The sequence below is a fragment of the Schistocerca nitens genome, chromosome 12, assembly GCF_023898315.1.
Source record: "Schistocerca nitens isolate TAMUIC-IGC-003100 chromosome 12, iqSchNite1.1, whole genome shotgun sequence".
Taxonomy (NCBI): domain Eukaryota; kingdom Metazoa; phylum Arthropoda; class Insecta; order Orthoptera; family Acrididae; genus Schistocerca; species Schistocerca nitens.
Genome location: NC_064625.1, coordinates 26,749,494 through 26,769,123, shown reverse-complemented (window position 1 = coordinate 26,769,123; position 19,630 = coordinate 26,749,494). Strand labels below are relative to the sequence as shown.

Sequence of the window (19,630 nt, the reverse complement as noted above, 5' to 3'; positions counted from 1 at the left end):
TTTATCTTGAACTCTGCCTCAGGCCTCAGTTGTTTTGCACATTTTGTTTCAACAATCACTCGAAACTGCATCATTTATTTTGTCAATTGTTTGGGGGCTGAGCACTTCCGCTGGACAATCTGAATGCTTTTCATCTTTTGTGGACTTATGGCCACGTTTAAACTCATTTACTCAATTATAAACTGTTGCAAACACAGGAGCAGATGTGCAATTTTGTCCAATCCTGCCTTGAACTATTTCGGTGTTAAGTCTTGTAAATAGAAGTGTTTAATCGCTGTTCTGTCTGGGTACATTGTCGTCCGGTCGAACAGCTGCTCAAAACGTGCACCATGCCATGGATGCAAGTCAGTGGTGATAATATTATGCTATGGTGGACATTCATTTGGGCTTCCGTGGGTCCTGTGGCAATAATTGGAGGCATCTTGACAGACATAGACTATGTAAACATTTTTGAAGACTATTTGCTTCTGTTTGTACTCAATGCTTTTTCCAATGGTGATCGCATCTTGCAGCAGGGAAGATTGCAAGATTGCAGTCAGCTCAAGATGGATAACCTATAGTAACAGATGTTAACAGTTGCTGCAGAAGATGGCCATGCAAACAAACGTATCAGCGAGATGTCTTTATCTGAACCTGTTGGGAAGCCGGCCAGGGTGGCCGAGCTGTTCTAGGCGCTAAAGTCTGGAACCACGCGACCACTACAGTCGCAGTTTCGAATCCTGCCTTGGGCAGATGCGTGTGATGTCCTTAGGTTAGTTAGGTTTAAGTAGTTCTAAGTTCTAGGAGACTGATGACCTCAGAAGTTAAGTCCCGTAGTGCTCAGAGCCATTTGAACCTTTTTTGAACCTGTTGGGATGCTATCAGGCAACAGCTCCATGCTGACAGACCTCCAGTCTGAAATTTATGAGAATTGCTTGACCTACATAGACATCCAGTACCACATACCATATTTTATGGAGTGTAATACACACCTTATTTTTTAAGCATTTTTAATAACATTTTTACCAGTTTCATTATTACATTGCAAAACCCGACTAAAAAAAATTCTTAGTTTATAAAACTGCACTGACCTTTAAAATCACAGAAAATCATCATCTGAACTTCTTCTTCTTCTTCTTCTTCTTCTTCTTCTTTGTTGTCATCTTCATACATAAGATGGTGTTCACTGGCATCGTGAACGTGAATTATACCACACTTCTTGAAAGATGCGACAGTAATGTCTTCTCACGCTCTAGACCACGACTGTTTTATCCAGCGTTGTCATTGTTGCCCTCCTCATATATAAGATGGTGTTCACTGCCATCGAGAATGTTACCTGTGCCACACTTCTTGAAAGATGCGACAGTAACGTCTTCTTACACTTTAGACCATGACTGTTTTATCCAATGACGCACTTGTTTGATTGTAGTTCATTTTAAAACTCCCTTTGGCGTGAATTCATGTTGGTTTTCATTCATCATCCATTTGTTCCATTTCTCTCTCTGTGTTGTTGTTGTTGTTGTTGTCGTTGTCTTCAGTCCAGACTGGTTTGCTGCAACTCTCCACACTACTCTATCCTGTGCAAGCCTCGTCATCTCCAAATAACTACTGCAATTTACATCCTTCTGAATCTGCCTAGTGTATTCATCTCTCGGTCTCCCTGTACTATATTTACCCTTCACACTTCCCTTCAATACTAAATTGGGGATCCCATGATACCTCAGAACGTGTCCTACCAACCGATTGCTTTGTCTAGTCGAGTTGTGCCACAGATCCCTGTTCTCTCCAATTCTATTCAGTACCTCATCAACAAAAGTACCAACAAAAATGGTGAACAAAAGTGGCCAAGATGTAGAGAACAAGGAGGAACTCAAGAATATGTGGAAGGAGTATTTTGAAGAACTGAACCCAAATGGAGACCTGGATGAGGAGGAACACTAAATAGAAAAAGACCTTACATGAGGAGAAGTGGAAGAGGCATTGGACAAGATGAAGGAAGGGAAGTCACCAGGTCTGGGTGAGCTAAGTGTAGAGACGGTGAGAGCAGCAGGTGAGGCGGGGATACAGTGGCTATATCGAGTAATGAAAATTGTGTGGGGACAGAAGATGATCCCAGAAGACTGGAAGAAGGGAATAATTGTTCCGATCTTTAAGAATGGAAATAAAAGAGAGTGCAAGAACTATTGGGGGATTACATTAATGAGTCATTGTGGAAAGAGCTTTGAGCAAATTTTGGAAGCACGAATTTGGGAAAAATTAGGAGGAGGGTTGGGAGAAGAGCGACACGGCTTTAGAACAGGAAGGTCCACAGTGGATCTAATGTTTGCTGTAAGACAACTGCAGGAACAGCACTATGAATCTGGAATAGATCTACTAATGACCTTCCTGGACATTGAAAAAGCATATGATAGTGTACGTAGAGAGCAGAGGAGTAGCAAAACAGATGATTTGGAAGATAAGGGAAATGTACCATGGAAGTGTGAGCTGTGTGAAAGTGGGAGGGGAGAGATCAGCTTGGATTAAACAGAAGAATGGCTTGACGCAGGGAAGTGCACTTTCACCACTCTTCATTGTAGTGATGCATGATATAATGAGTACAGTAGCACAAGTAATTGACGAAAGGAAAGATGAAAGCTATGGTGTTTGCAGATGAGCTGATGATTTGGGGGAATAAGGAGGAGGAAATTCAAGAGCAGTTAGACGTATGGGGACGAACAGTAGAAGAATAGTATAAGTCAGAGTGAGATGATTGTCACAACAAGAATGAAGGGGAGAGGAACAATTGGAAGAACAATTGGTGAGGAATGATTGAGGAGAGTGGAGAGTTTCAAGTACCTAGGAAGTCTGATATAGGAAGATGGAAAAAATGACAGAGAAATAAACAAGTGGGGGAGAAAAGCGGAAGCATTTGGAAGAGTGTCAGAAATCTGATCTGGAGCAAGGATGTACCCCAAATCGGTGAAAAGGTTATATACTGGTCATACTGTGTCCTGATCGTGACATACGCATCTGAAACCTGGGTTATGAAAGGAAGAGAGAGAAGCAAAGTACAAGCTAGTGAGGTGGAATTCTTGAGGAACAGTATTGGAGTAACAAAGATAGACAGCTTAAGAAATGAGAGGATTAGGGAGTTAATGAAGGTGGAACTGTTACAGGAGGAGATAGAGAAATCAAGACTGAGATGGTATGTGCAAGTGAATGGAGGAGAAGATGATACCCAGGAGGATACACAAGATGACACTAGAAGGAAAGAGACGAAGAGGGAGACAGAGAGACAGATTGCTGAAAGGAGTGGAGGAATGCATCTAGAAGGAAGGAGAGGACTGGACCAGGGTGAAGACAGAGAAATTGTGGAAAGACAAAAGACGATGGAGAGACTTATATTCCAAACAGACCTGTCCAGAGGCTGAAAACTGTCCAAGATGATGATGATGGTGGTGGTGATCTCCTCATTAGTTACGTGATCTACCCATCTAATCTTCGGCATTCTTGTGTAGCTCCCATTTTGAAAGCATCTATTCTCTTCTTGTCTAAACTAGTTATCATCCATGTTTCACTTCCATGCATGGCTACACTCCATACAAATACTTCCTCTCACATATAGATTTTAAATGGTGTATTTTTCGAGACATCAAGAGGATACAGTTGTGAAGCAAGTCCTCCCAGAATAACAGCAAGCTCTTTATTTCCCTGTCTCAATTTCTCTTTCACAGAGTTTTTCAAATGACCACTAAACTGATCTAGCACGAGAAGAGAACTCTTCTTCAATAAAGCACCTTTCCCCCCCCCCTCCCCCCCCCCCCTCCCCCCCCCCCCACTCTGTTAATCCATAATTTCATACTAGCCTTGTCCATCCAACCCTTGTCATGTATGTGAACAACACCTGGCAGTATTTCAGAAGGTTTTGACATTATTTTGCACTTGAAAGTGATCATTGGATTAAGTTTAGTACCATCAGCACAGCATGAAAATATGGCAGTGCAGTGCATTTTTTCATGTCCACTTGTTTTTATAGTTACAGTTTTAGCATCTTTCAGGCCAACAGTTGTGTTACTCAGCATACCGAATCTCAGAGGACTTTCGTCCATATTCGCTATTTGGCTTAGTTCCACACTGGTTCTCTTTCGATGTTGAATAATAAAGCAATGGAAAGACAATGATTTCTATTCATGTTACTGTGGCATTTTCTGAGATATTTTGGTTTTGATTTGCATTTTAAGCCCATGATGCTTCATAAACCTGTTATCACCAACCAACTCCACCTTTAAAGTCTGTAGCACTAGCTTATGAGTGTGTATTGGGATCATTTTTGTATTAATTCCAATGCCATATTGACTGTGTCTTTGAATCCATTTCAATACTTCATCTTTTAGTTCTGGCCATTTTGCATTCAATCCTCTATTTGCACATTTAGTCTTCCTCATTTTTTCTCAATTCTTCTTTACTAGCCCACCAGTTGCGAATGGTTTTTCGCTGTTGTTGGAGGGGCGAAGTGTCATTCAGTTGTCCTGTTTCCATGTTCTTGTGCATATGCTGTTACTTTCAATTTATAGCCTGCATCATATGAATACCTTTTATTTTTTTTCCCATTATGGAACTAGCTACTAACAAAAACATTTACTGTTTTGTTTCAGTTCAAGTTCACTAGCACCGTTGACTACAGTGAAGCACCATGGGCTAGAGAGTGTTCTGGGTTTGCGATGGTGGGTCGGGACAAAGACAGAGTTAGCAAGTTTGTGAATCCCCTCGACTCAAATTTGTCACATTGGTCCACTGCTGCTACCATTTGAATTCAGTTTTGCCAGGTAGAGATAGGTTTTCTGCACAATCGAATATATTGCCATTTTTAAGACTGACAGGAATTTTAAATCAAACACTGGACATTTTTATGTTAATTTCAAGTATAAGATGCACCTGAATTTTGGAGGCAATTTTTTGAACAAAAAAGTGCATCTTATAGTCCATAAAATATAGTACCTATGGAAACATACCAAGAATTTTTTGAATCCATGCTGCATGGAATTGGTGTTGTATTACTTTTCAAAGTTGGATCAACATGCTGTTACGCATGTGGTCATAATGTGCATATGTAAAAGGTGTTAAGAAATACTTTAATGTTCGCTACAGGTTACCTTCTTTGAACATTCTAGGATCTTGTACTTAGGAGCACATGGAAACAATTTCATTAGCATTTTCTGTTGTGCTCATTAGGTGAGATGCATGTGGTAGGAAGTTGTGTGTTCATTCCCTCGTGGTGGAATGTGACCTCTTCGATTTTGAGGTTAAGGCTTCCCATGACATCTAATGATTTTTGTTTTCTTTTCTCCACGCACATTAATAGCTGTATTGAGCGAGATGGTGTAATGGTGAAGGCCCTTGACATACATTCAAATTAAGCATAATTAAAATCCTGTTAGGCCATCTGGATTTACATAAAATCATGTATATTCTACATTGTGCTGCTACAGCTCTCAATACTTCAACCCACTGTGAGACTGAATATTATGTCAAGTCTCACAATAGAGTGCTAGTGGGTACAAATGCAACTGCGACATAATGAGGCATACCCAAGCCAAAGTGAGTCAGCGTGCATCGTACCTCTAAATAAGTAAGAGACAATGACATTTCACTTACGTATGCACACGGTGGCCATTGCAATAAATGACAAGTTACTGTGAGCTCACAGTAGTATTTCTCATCTTTCATTATTGTTCACATTAGTGCATTGCTACAGTCCCTGGTCTGGCCTTTGAGAGATGCAAACCATACATCGTGCCACCTTCTTAGATTTCGATCTCAATTGACACCTCAGTCCACATCAAACTCACCGACCATCAACATTACCTGCACTTTGACGGCTGCCACCCCTTCCACACCAAAAAATCTCCCCCATACAGCCTGGTCACCTGTGGTAGACGCATCTGCAATGATAAGAACTCCGTCGCCCAGTATGCTTAAGGCCTCACAAAGGCCTTCGCAGATAGGCATAACCCCCCACCCCCTTCCCGACCTAATAAACAAACAGCTCTCCCGTGCCATACCTCCACATACACCTGATCCTCACATCCGTCCCAAGAACTGACCTCAAAGAAGTGCCCACTTTGTGACCCAGCACAACCTGGGACTAGAACAACTGAACCATGCTCTTCATCAGGGCTATGATTATCTATAACCATGCCCTAAAGTGAGGGACATCTTACCTAAGATACTCCCATCCCCTCCCAAAGTTGTGTTCCGCCACCCACCCAACTTCCACAACATCCTAGTCCATCCCTATGCCACTCCCATCCCCAGTCTCCTGCCACAGGTATCATACCCATGTGGAAGAACCAGATGCAAGACCTGCCCAATCCACCCACCCAGCACCTCCTACTCCAGTCCCGTCACAGGCTTATGCTACCCCATCAAACGCTGGGCCACCTGTGAAAGCAGCCATGTTTAGACGTGTTTTGCTGCAACCACTGCACAGTGTTTTACATTGGTGTGACAACCAACCAGCTGTCAGCCAGAATGAATGGCCACCGCCAAACTGTTGTCAAAAACCAGGTGGACCACCCAGTGGACCGTCTGGATCCTCCCCACCAACACCAGCTTTTCTGAACTGCGCAAATGGGAGCTATCCTTAGAGCACATCTTTCACTCCCACAACCTCTCGTCCTAAACCTAAGGTAACTTGCTATCCCCCGTGTGTGTGTGTGTGTGTGTGTGTGTGTGTGTGTGTGTGTTTCACCTACAGCTGGAGAAAGGAATTTCATTCCAAAAGCTCTGTACCTTTACCTTTTGTTTGTGTATCTGCCGATGGCGCAGTGCTTCTGCCTTTCAGTGAGTCACTTCTTTATTCCTATATAATTCGTAGATTTCAAAATTTCTGTCTCACCATCCAGATATTGGTTTTGCTTTGTACCCTTAAGCTTCGTAAGTAACACAAGCAGTTACTAGAAAGGTTCCTTCGATTAGACAATGGCCAAATGCCCGTTTCACTTCCTCTGTCTTCTGACCTACTGAGCTACAGCTGCAACATCTGGATTCCACCTAGAATGACTTCGATTCCCTCTAGAATGACTTCGATTCCACCTAGAATGACTTCATTCTGACCTTCCATCATTCCACTTATTTAGTTTTTCAGATCCACATGGTTTTGGTTTTGTATTTTGTCTTACAGGGAGCCACGAAATTTGAATGCCTACGGTGTGTAGTCGTGATGTTACTTTTGTAAACTCGTTTGTTGCAGCAGTCACGACTCCCAGGAACAGCAGTATGGTGAGCACAATAGTCTGCACCATCGTGCCAGTGGTGCTGCTGGCAGTAGCGATTGCAGTGCTGTACTACGTTTACCGGCAGAGGAATCTCAGCCACTTCAACGAGGTAAGCTGTAAGCTTTTTTACTCCACTGTCACTGTGTATTTTCTCGTGCCAGGAAACAGAGGGAGAAGAATGTGAAACTGTCTTTGCTTAGAACTGTAGAATTAGTATTGGCAGTTTATTCATCCAAGGATTATTTGTCAATGATATATAGAATTTATCAGGTTAAATCAAAGAAAAAAGTAAGTCAATAATTACAGACAATTGAATACATGAGGCAGTTGGACTGTGGGATAGCTGGAGCTGCTGAGATCATATCCCTGAGTTTGACAGTCAAATACAGCTTTTATTAACAAGAAAAAGAAAGAACAAAGGCTATTATTATACTTGAATTTATTCCCTTATAACAGTCTATATAATGTAAACGCAAAAAAGTAAAAATTGAACTTTTTCATGATTTTGAGCCTTTCCGGAGCCCCTTAAAGAAATGGTGTGCATCTGTACAGCAATAAAATAGGCCTGTAATAAATACAAGCCGCTAATAAGCAGTAAGAGATCAGTTTGAGGCAACGTAACCCTCAGTCTCAATAGCAGCAATATCCAGGCAACTGATGCTGTGCACTTGACAAATGCGTATCAAGTTGGCAGCATAACAGTTTATGTAACGAGTGAAGAAAGTGAGGTGCCATGTGTAGGGTGTGAACCAATCACAGCACTGCTGGTTGTGAAGTGTCATGATGTCGAAGCTCCCACATTGCTGGCTTTGTTTTGGTTGAGTATAAACAGTGTGCATTGTGTACGGAATCTACCGCGTGCCTGCACTGTACAGTGCTTTGTTTTGCCACGGCCCAAAAATTGACCGAATTCCCTAACTTCCAGTAACGAGCATATCAGTTATTCGAATACTTCACGTCCGGCTGCCGTCCTACTGCCCTCGACAGATTATCAGAGACAACACACGAAATGTTAATTCCCTAATCTGGCTGTTGCTAGTTCCAACCGATGGCGTGGGATGACACAGAATGTTACGAGGGGTCCGTTACTTTTTGTAGGACGGCAGCAGACGCAGATGTGCAGGGGTTAGCAAGTGTTTGGTGCACAGTACGGCATTCCTCCCTTGTGGTGGTCAGGTGTGATCGTCCGAAACCTCTGCGGCGAGTATGCCTGCCCTTGTCTTCTCGTGCAGTCTGGTGTCGTGTCACTGTCACATCCGAGTGCCCCACAAATGTGAATATTGTACGATTTGACTAGCTGGCCGAAAGGAGATCCAGAATGAGGCACATTTCAGACGTACCGATAAAGCTGCTCTACTCAAATACGTGGCCTCTCCGTGTCCCCGTCAGTGATCACTCGACGTCTGACGCTGTTTGCTCTCTGGTGGCTGTTCGACTTGTCACAGAGGATTGCAACTTGAGTCATTTACATACGCGCTTGTGGAATATGTACGCCCAAAACCGCGTTGACATCTGACCATGCCTTCTAGATGCTTCACTTTTTTGTCATGTGATGTATGTTTACTGAGGAGAGGACGGATGTTCAGATGTGGCCTTGTTGTAGGTAGAGACATGGCATTTCTCTAGAGAAATTTCTAAATCTACATCCATATCCGTATTCAGCAAACCATTGTGAAGTGCATGGCAGGGAGTACTTCTTACACACCAATTATTAAGGGTTCTTTCTGTAGCTTTCGCGTACGAAGCGTGGAATGGACAATTGCTTACGTGGCTCTGCGCGCGCTGCAGTTAGTCTAAGAGCGATCCGTACGGGAGTGATATGCAGTATATTCGTCACTTAATACTGGTTTTTAAAACATTGTACGTAGACAGTCACGGGATATGTGACCTGAGGTTTCTCGTCAAACCGACTGTTTGTACCGTTGTCGAGTGTCCATCAGGGCGCAGTCGTTTTCGTAACACGATATTTCACCAGCGTACCTTGCTGTCATCTTCAGGTGATACCTGTAGAATGAGTGGGATGTACAAAAGATGTACAATGTAAAGGTATCACCTGAAGATGATGGCGAGGTACACTGTCGAAATACCGTGTTTAGAAAATGACTGCATCGGGCTGGACGTCCGACAACAGTACAAACATTCGTGGGATGGTTTGTGTCTGTCTTCAGTCGTCTGCCATTTCTGATTTTTAGAATCTCAGTTACTCTCTCCCAATAGCGAAACAAATTGTGACCATTTGTGCTTTATCTTCCGTTAGACATATTTAGTATGGGTCCTACACACTTCTAAGATGATATGGACGACTGCTTTGTAAGCTGTCTCCCTTGTAGACCGACTGCATTTCTGTGCATTCTACTGATGAACTGGTCTGCCACCAGCCTTACCTACGATTGAGCCTTTGTGGTCTTTCCATTTTATATCCTTTGAAATTCTTACACCCGAATTATTGTAGAAGCTGACCGATTCCAACTGTGACTGTGACTCATTTATGCTGTAGTCATAGGATACTATATTTTTTTCATTTTGTGAACTGCACAAATTTACATAGCAACACTAATGCATTTTCTGTAATGTACATTACCAGTGGGGGAAGGTGGGTATGTACTTTTGGTACTTCATGCTCTTTGTGGCTTTTATCAGCAGTATACTTTTATTAGCAGTATATGTAATGAGATACTGCTGTCTAAGTAGGGTCCAGAACCTGAAAATATTCAACACGGCATTTATTGTGAAAAGCTGTGTGTACTATGACACATCAAATAAACTTAAATTTTTGTAGTAAGTTTAACAGAAAAAATCAGTACCGTTAAAGAATCTGATAGAAGACTTCATTGGAAACTGTAAATATTTTTTCCAATTTATAAAATATATATCACATGACTGCATTACAGTGTTTACAAAAAAAATGGACATAAATTACCCCAACCCTCTCTTCCCCCAGTTCGTATTGCTTGGGTTACAGCAAGTTGCCAGTTTTCACTCCACTTCGATACCTTATCAGTACCTGATTGAAAACTTGTGCAGATTTTTTCAAACATACAGATAATAGAATTATCTGCAATCCATCTGAGGTTACAGTTAATATTGTCTGTGGGTCATTAATACACAACATGAGCAGCAAGGATCCCAACATGTTTCCCAGGGGCACACCTGAAGTCACTTCTACTTCTGTCATTGTGTCTCCATCTGAGATATTGTGTCCTACCTACCAAGAAATCCTCAATCCAGTTACAAATTTTGTTTGATAACCTTTATGACTGTACTCCCATTGATACAGCTGTCACAAGCATGACATACAGTTGAATGTATGTTTGGGTTGTTGGCAAATCGTTTTCAAATATTGAGAAAATCTTTTGAAAGTAAAATAGAGATGATGGTAAAGTCAGTGTGTATATTCTGCAATTATTTATGTGTAAATTTAGAATAATATTTAGGATGAACATTTTTATGTTTACCAAAATTAATACCTTTTTAGAAATGATTTATTCAACAAGGTTAGTTTTTGCATGCCGAAACTATACTACATCACCAGATGCCAGTGATGGAGGTGGAAATGTTAGAGGTAAAAATATAATAATGTAACTCACTTGGTGAGATGTGATGATTCAGGAATGACACTTTTCCATAGAAACAGTATTTTAAGGCACAAGGCAAAAATGTCCTACAGTTTTCAACATGTTGGCACAAACTCACAGTAGAGCCTAAAGGAAAAACCAAGACAAGCGAGAAGACAGTGTGGCCTCTGCCACTTATTTATTTATAATTTCTCAACAGGCAGTTCATGGTCATTCATAATTATAAAATTTATTACATTTAGTTTTAGTGCTTTACAATAATTTTGCACACATCATGTCTTCTTAGCTAGGTTCTTTCACCTTAAAACACACATTATTCTCTCACAAAATTGTCTTGATGTGTAAATATTCAAATTTATCAATTTGTTTCGATTTGTAATTTCCTATTTGATTTCATATGACTAATATTGGCCTTCCAACACTCACACGTCTGAATTCAGCAAGTCAACATCTTGCTAAATTCGTAATAAGTTTGTTTGTACTTCTTCTTCTTCTTCTTCTTCTTCGATTCCCTTATGCTTTCAAGCATTGAGGTACCCTCGTTCTGTCCATTTCTTTCATTCTACTCTATACTTACATAATCTCTTAATTTCTGTTGCTTTGTCCCAGTTTTGCAAACCCTCTCTCCCATACAGTGTGGGGTCTTCCTCGTCCAGTTCCTCTCTGCCCACCCCTTACAGATAGTCATTTAGCTTTTCTTTCCTTTCCCATTCTCTCAAGGTGCCCATACCACGTCAACTGACATTCCTCAGTCATCATACTCATTGTTTTCTTCCGCCCAGTCTCTTCTCAAATTCTTTTATTCCTAATTTGATCTCTTCTGGTATTTCCTACTACTCTCCTCAAAACATTCAATTGCGCTGACCAAGTAATGGTCGTAGTTCCTATCAGAGTAGTTTCCTGGGCTATCTATACACAGTTGCCAAGGTTTCTGGAAATCTTGGAAGCAAACAGGGAAATTTTCAACTGCAATACTTGTAAGCTCCTTTGTCACAGCCTGTTGGAGGTCTGTGATATCCTGATGAAGCTCCTTTTTTCACTCATGGAAACAAGAAAAAAATTGCAAGGCGAGAGGTTGGGTGAATATGGTGTATGTGGTATGGCAATAACAGAACGTCTGGCCAGATGCTTGGTAACAGATAGAGCAGTATGTGGTTGTGGATTTCCATGCAGTAAGAACCAGCCCTGCCACAAATCTGGGCGATGACGTTGAACTGCTTAATGCAAGCATATAAAGACTTGGATGTAAAGAGTTTGATTCACTGTCTGACCTGGAGAAACATACTCGTGGTGAACTAATCCTTCACTATGAAAGAATGCTATCGACATTGTCTTTGTTCTCGAAGGTTGTCGTTTGCCTTCAAGGGGCAGGTGATCCAGGGTTCCACCATTCAGCACTTTGGCGCAAGTTTCATCCCCAATAATATTCTTTGACAGAAATGTGGGACAACATCTCGCTCTTTTCATTAGTTCAGCAGAAATTCTTCATCTTTCCTCTTTCCATTCATCGGTTAGTGTGTGAGGGTCGAGTTTTGCATTAGGTTTCCTTTTCTCTAAATCTTCACGTAAACTTTTATTACATACATCAAGATTAAAATTAACTGCTTCTAACGTCACAAGCGCAGTTGGATGGCGGTCTTCTTGCAATAACTGCCTTACACACTGCATGTTTGCGTCGGTATGTGCTGTAGACTGGCGACCAGTTCTGGAATAGTCTAGCACTGAATCTCTCTCTTCACAAAACCTTTTGTGCCAATCAAAAACACGACTTCTTTAAAGTGCCTCGCCTGCATATGCTCGCTTAATCGTTGTACGTCTTTCAATAAGGGTTTTCCTGAGCTTAACGTAGAACTTAATGTTCATTTTTTGCTCACAATCAGCATCCATTGTCCCCCCATACCTAATGCGCCAAGAAGCCAAACAGTGTGTTGCTAAACGCTGCCCTACCACCTAGTGACTTTGCATGGAAACGTGGCCGAGGTCATTTCTAGGATGCACACATACCAGGTGACATTAAAACAACATTTTTTCCTTTTTGGCTTATTGGAAACTCGGACATAAGAATATACCGTCCTGGAACTTTTCTGACAAAGGGAGAAGTATCCTAGAGCGTACAAGGACAACTTAATTATACCACTGCATAAGAAGGGAACAGTTATGACTGTCATAACTACAGGGCTGTCTGTATGTCATGTCATCAGTAGTGTACAAAGTACATACTTATTTATTGGAGAAGTAACTGAGAAAGGTGGTGCAAGAGGATATGGGAGAGGAGCCAGTGATTTTAAGCCAGAGTGCCAGAAGCAGAGCCACATTTGCACAATAAGAACATTTGTGGATAGAGCACAGCCGAGAACTGGAACCTCTATATTTCATTTCTCAATCTTAAAGGTGCTTTTGACTCCGTGCCAAGGATGTACGTGTGGGAGGTGCTGGTAGCAAAGTGTGTCCAATAAAATTGGCGAGTGCTGTGAAGAGTGCTTATAAACAGCCAGTGATAGTGTTTTGTATTTGCTCGTGAAAAATCAGGTTAATTCCCAATGGAGGAAGGAGTCAAACAACGTGATGGCCCTCAGCTCATTAACATCTTTCTAGATGTTGTTGTTGTTGTTGTCTTCAGTCCTGAGACTGGTTTGATGCAGCTCTCCATGCTACTCTATCCTGTGCAAGCATCTTCATATCCCAGTACCTACTGCAGCCTATATCCTTCTGAATCTTCTAAGTGTATTCATCTCTTGGTCTCCCTTTATGATTTTTACCCTCCACGCTACCCTCCAATACTAAATTGGTGATCCCTCGATGTCTCAGAACATGTCTTACCAACCGATCCCATCTTCTAGTCAAGTTGTGCCACAAGCTCCTCTTCTCCCCAGTTCTACTCAATCCCTCCTCATTAGTTATGTGATCTACCCATCTAATCTTCAGCATTCTTCTGTAGCACCACATTTCGAAAGCTTCCATTCTTTTCTTGTCTAAACTATTTATCATCCACGTTTCACTTCCATACATGGCTACACTCCATACAAATACTTTCAGAAACGACTTCCTGACATTTAAATCTATACTCGATGTTACCAAATTTGTCTTCTTCAGAAATGCTTTCCTTGCCATTGCCAGTCTACATTTTATATCCTCTCTACTTCGACCATCATCAGTTATTTTGCTCCCCAAATAGCAAAACTCCTTTACTACTTTAAGTGTCTCATTTCCTAATCTAATTCCCTCAGCATCACCCGATTTAATTTGAGTACATTCCATTATCCTCGTTTTGCTTTTGTTGATGTTCATCTTATATCCTCCTTTCAAGACACTGTCCATTCCGTTCAACTGCTCTTCCAAGTCCTTTGCTGTCTCTGACAGAATTACAATGTCATCGGTGAACCTCAAAGTTTTTACTTCTTCTCCATGAATTTTAATACCTACTCCGAATTTTTCTTTTGCTTCCTTTACTGCTTGCTCAATATACAGATTGAATAACATCGGGGAGAGGTTACAACCCTGTCTCACTCCTTTCCCAACCACTGCTTCCCTTTCATGCCCCTCGACTCTTATAACTGCCATCTGGTTTCTGTACAAATTGTAAATAGCCTTTCGCTCCCTGTATTTTACCCCTACCACTTTCAGAATTTGAAAGAGAGTATTCCAGTTAACATTGTCAAAAGCTTTCTCTAAGTGTACAAATGCTAGAAACGTAGGTTTGCATTTCCTTAACCTTTCTTCTAAGATAAGTCGTAAGGTTAGTATTGCCTCACGTGTTCCAACATTTCTGCGGAATCCAAACTGATCTTCCCCGAGGTCCGCTTCTACCAGTTTTTCCATTCGTCTGTAAAGAATTCGCGTTAGTATTTTGCAGCTGTGACTTATTAAACTGATAGTTCGGTTATTTCCACATCTGTCAACACCTGCTTTCTTTGGGATTGGAATTATTATATTCTTCTTGAAGTCTGAGGGTATTTCACCTGCCTCATACACCTTGCTCACCAGATGGTAGAGTTTTGTCAGGACTGGCTCTCCCAAGGCTTTCTAGATAAAGTAACAAAATTGTGCAAGTTGTGAACCCACAGTTCAGCAAAGATTGCAGATGATATTGTATTTGTGGCTGATATGCCAGAAAGACTTCAGCAGGCCATGGTGGAATGGTATGAAGAACTGAAGAGGAAGGAAATATATTCAGTGCACATAAAATCAAAGTAATTTGGGTTTGAAAACAGGACAGACAGGAGGAAGAACTCAACACATTCTTGAAAAGCCTCTTGAAAAAGTAGACAGTTTTGAATATCTTGGCACTATATTTAAGAAGTGATGGGAGAATAGAACAAGAGGTGCTAAATAATACTAAGTAAGAAGTCTCACTGTACTACTGGATGAATAATATGTTAGTAGTGAAGGAAGTATGAAAATTAACATGCAAATTTACATTGCAGTAATGGCATTCCATTGTATGCAGAGTTTGGCACTACGAGAGAAACACTGAAATAGGATGATTGCCACAGAAATGAAGTTCACAAGGAGAGCAGCAGTTTTTATAAAGTCACAATTTATGTAAAATTTTAGAATGTATCTGATGTAAACAATGAAGTATTTCATGTTTGGTTGTTTTCGTTAGTCATTGTTAACATTGCCAGTTACAAAATCCAATTAGGAAATCAAGTAAAATCTGTAAACAAGAAACCAAAAGTATCAATAATCTACTGAAATTTATGTCAGTGCTAAAAATCTGAAAACACAAACTGTAGATTTGAGGAATAGGCATGTATCAAGATGTCCACTAAACCTAAAATGCAGTCTGTGAGAGAAGATTCCTGACAGCTAGCAGTACTGTAGCTAGCTTTTGAATGCAAAGTGCAAACTACTGCAGGCAAAAATCATAGTCGTCCATAGAGCTGGGAGACCTACACGAATACTGTTAAGGTGTCTGGCTGAGACAGGCATTGGAAGTAGCCGCACGAAGCCCGTTGCAACTGTCGGGCATCTTCTCTTGCCACTTCTGTTATAGGATCAAATACATCATTGTGACCTGACTGAGGCAGTTACATTTCAGCATAACATTCGAGATCTACAAGAAATGATTAATAACTAACATTGCCCATTATAGCACACAGGAGTGAGAGAGCCAATTCAACATCAGTTGGACCAATTTTATGATTCATCCTCACCTGACCATCTCCAACTTGATGAAATTTTGTGCAGATGTTCACTGTAGAAATTTGAGTTGTGGAAAATTAGAGGTCAAGTTACGTACATTGCAAGGCTTTTGGAGGCTTTCAGTGGAGTGCTCCAAAATACCAACCAAGATCTACAACAGTTTGGCCTAATTTAAGACAGCTTGAAATTGAAATTGGAAGTAATGTAAGTGATATATTTGGAAAGCTTTTGTCTTCACACTTTTAAAATTTCAGTGCTGTGTCATTCATTGTTTTCATGCTACATGAGGTCAAAATGGGGAACAATCACTGCAATTTTTCAACCCTTTGTGACTTCAGTAATTTTTGAACAAACAAAGTATATAGACTGTGCTGTAGTTGATCATTAGAGAACTTACACGTTTTCAATTTTAGCAAACTACAGCAGTTATTTATGAGTTTTCTAAAAGTTATGAATATGGTGCGATATCATTAAATGTTAGATCCCCTATTTTCTTTACTTTTGTTTCATGAGAAAAAGTTTTATTGTGCTAGAGAAGATTTAATTTATTCTTGAGATCCTCCGGATAAGATTCAAAAAATACATTTCGAAATACTGCGAAATACATTTGTATCAAATTGCACAGCAGATAACACTCAGATCACATGGAACTTTGGCATCAAAATGTAAACAACTAGTCGTGCCAGGTGAGTTTCTTTGCAGGAATAATACTCCTGGTGTGCTGCAGTGGACTCACTTATCACGAGGAGTAAGTATTCAATGAAGTTGAAGTTGCGTGTGAAATAACGGATTTCAATAAATAATGGGTTTAAAGTGTGCACAAGTTACTCATTAAAGATCCCATTATGGCAATTTTTCTAGGTAGGGAAATAACAGTGTGACACAGTGTCTTGTTCTGATATTTGTATAACATACTGATGTTTTTTGGTGAAAATGTTATGTCTGCTATAGTCGATCATCAACAAAATTGTGTTTTTTTATCGATTACATTTAATACAAAACTCAGAGAAACTGTCAATCTAGTACTTGAAGTTGTTCAGTATCTACTTAAAAACGATTTCCCGTATTAAAAGGAGGAAAAAACCTCATATATATTGCTATGCATTAAAAATATTTGCTAAGTGTGTCACATTCTTTTGTGTGTAATTGTCAGTTGTGAAACCGTTGTGTCTTAGCATGAAATGATGTGAGCATAACAGAAATTTTGGTAACAAGTAATATTTTATTGGAAGAGTTGTGGTTAATACTGTTTTCAATTTTTCATGCTGCCTCATTCTTTTCCATTTATGGGAATAGTGGGTAAGTTGATAAATATGCAACAATGCATGTGTATTTGTGTGTGGGTAAAAATACTAAATTTTTATTTTCTGCTTTAGATTGACAGTAAAGGGAAAAAAAAGAGCTAAATGTCCCTAGTAGTATGTTTTCTCATCAAAAATATCACCAGTGACACTGCAAAATCAAAAATTGTGGAATTTTTCTTGTACTTACATTAAGCTAAATAATGACATTTTTATATATTTTCATTATGCTGTAGTGTAGCACAGTACACTAAAGCCAATCCCATTACCCCACCCCTTCCTCACAATGTTAATGTTGACTTCATAAGCCAGATTTGAAGAGATCAGAAAAAATATATTATTTTCGTTGGCGCTGAAATTTTGAATTGCTGCAAAGAATGAGAAGCTTGTTCCATTTTTTAAAAGGATATTGCTGTGTCTCTAGTACAAGTTGTAATTTAAATGTAAAAATTTGATTTTGGAAGAAATGCTCAAGATTTACAAATTTAAAAATTGTTTAAGATAACACCTACATTTCCGTTTGTCTTCTGAAAGTATATTAAATGTGTAGAAAATTAACTGTTGATGTAGAAGAAAGGAAGAGAGTTATTTTGAATATTTTCCCTAATGATCTGTGACTTAGTATTTGCATCATGCTAAAATAAACTCTAAAATTGTAGTCTGTCCTGCTTAATTTTGACTTCTCGGTTACTGCATTCGTGGTACGCACTTGCCAGGTATTAGAAGATGAGTGTTGGTTTGACAATCGTATTGTTAGCTGCCAGAGACGTTCTTCCATTGTCTGCCTTACTGATGATCAAGAACGCTATTTTCGCTCCATATATACGTAGTCATTAATTTTCTTTTTACATTTCTGTGCATGCCTGTCTAGATCTATACTCTGCAAACCACTGTAAAGTGTGTGGCAGAAGATACCTCCCACTGTATTAGGGGCTCTTGCCGATCCATTCGCATACAGGGTGGTTCTTAATTACATTTAATAACTCTCAGAGTGACATAGATGACACTGAGACTAGTAATTTAATACAAGACACATGGGGCCGCAAATATGGGGGACGTACCCCTAAAGTGGATGGATGTCACATCCGAAATACGGACGGCATTTTCAAGTGTGTGGAGGGTATTTTCTAGTGTGTGCATGAAGGGACGATTGAGCAGTGCTGTTCTTGCATTCATGCAAATGGTGCAAATTATGAACACTTCTTGTAAATGTGATCTTTTGTAAAGACAGAATTTACAAAATTATTGTCGTTTCTGCAACCGAGCAAAATTTGTTCATATTATGTCTTTTTTTCCTTTATGTCCCTTCATTCTTTTGTTTATGGACATTATTTGCTAGAGAAAACGAAGGTCATTTACTGATAATGACGCAATTCGGAAGCTTATACTCATTTACTTGTGACGCAATATTGTAGGTTTTTGTTGTGCTGTACTATGCAATGAACCAGCGGTGACCGCACAACTGGTAAATAAATTAAGAAATTAATACCTCACAGTAAACACACAACTGTCTCGTGCAATGAAAAACGTACTGCCCTCTGCATGCAAGACTTGACCCCTGAGCCCCACGCACTAAAGTGGTGCACGGAGCCACATTGACGTGAATATCTGACGCAGATTGGGACGATCGGGTGTGACGAACAGATAGCGTTAACCGCTGCACGTGCGGCGAGGTATGTCGTCTGGTCACATCATCCACTTTTGGGGTATTTCTGGACATTTGTCGTCCCATGTGTCTTATATTAAATTACATGTCCCAGCGTCATCTGTTTTGCTTCTGAGGCTTTTAAACATTTATAAGAATCACCTTATATGTAACAGGGGAAGAATAACTGAATCTCTGTACTTGCAGTAAGTAGATAAATCTGGTCTTCAAAGCCTGTACAGGAGGGATACATAAGATATGAAGTACACCATCTTATTGAAACTAACCGACCACCCCTATATGGTGTGGAACTGACCACAAGATTTCTTGGGAGGTGGACCTGACAGCAGAAAAGGAGGCAGGAAGTATTGTGTTGTCAGTAGAGAAGCAATAACAGCAGAATGAAACTTCTTGGCAGATTAAAACTGTGTGCCGGACCGAGACTCGAACTCGGGACCCTTGCCTTTCGCGGGCAAGTGCTCTACCAACTGAGCTACCCAAGCACGACTCACACCTGTGAAAGGCGAGGGTCCCGAGTTCGAGTCTCGGTTCGGCACACAGTTTTAATCTGCCAAGAAGTTTCATATTATCACACACTCCGCTGCAGAGTGAAAATCTCATTCTGGAACAGCAGAATGGATCAGTCAGGAGAGTGTAGTGACTTTGAATGTGGACTAGTCATCGGATGTCATCTGAGTAACAAATCTGTCAGGGACACTGCGACCCTCG

General features: G+C 40.4%; 1 protein-coding gene across 1 annotated transcript in view; it reads left to right on the top strand.

Annotated features, from left to right (window-relative positions):
• Window positions 1-19,630, top strand: part of LOC126214851 (activin receptor type-2A) — a 109,814-nt gene that overhangs the window by 50,119 nt on the left and 40,065 nt on the right. The window contains exon 4 of the mRNA XM_049941486.1: window positions 7,211-7,344. Coding sequence (XP_049797443.1) covers window positions 7,211-7,344 — 134 coding nt within the window. The remainder of the gene's footprint in view (window positions 1-7,210; window positions 7,345-19,630) is intronic.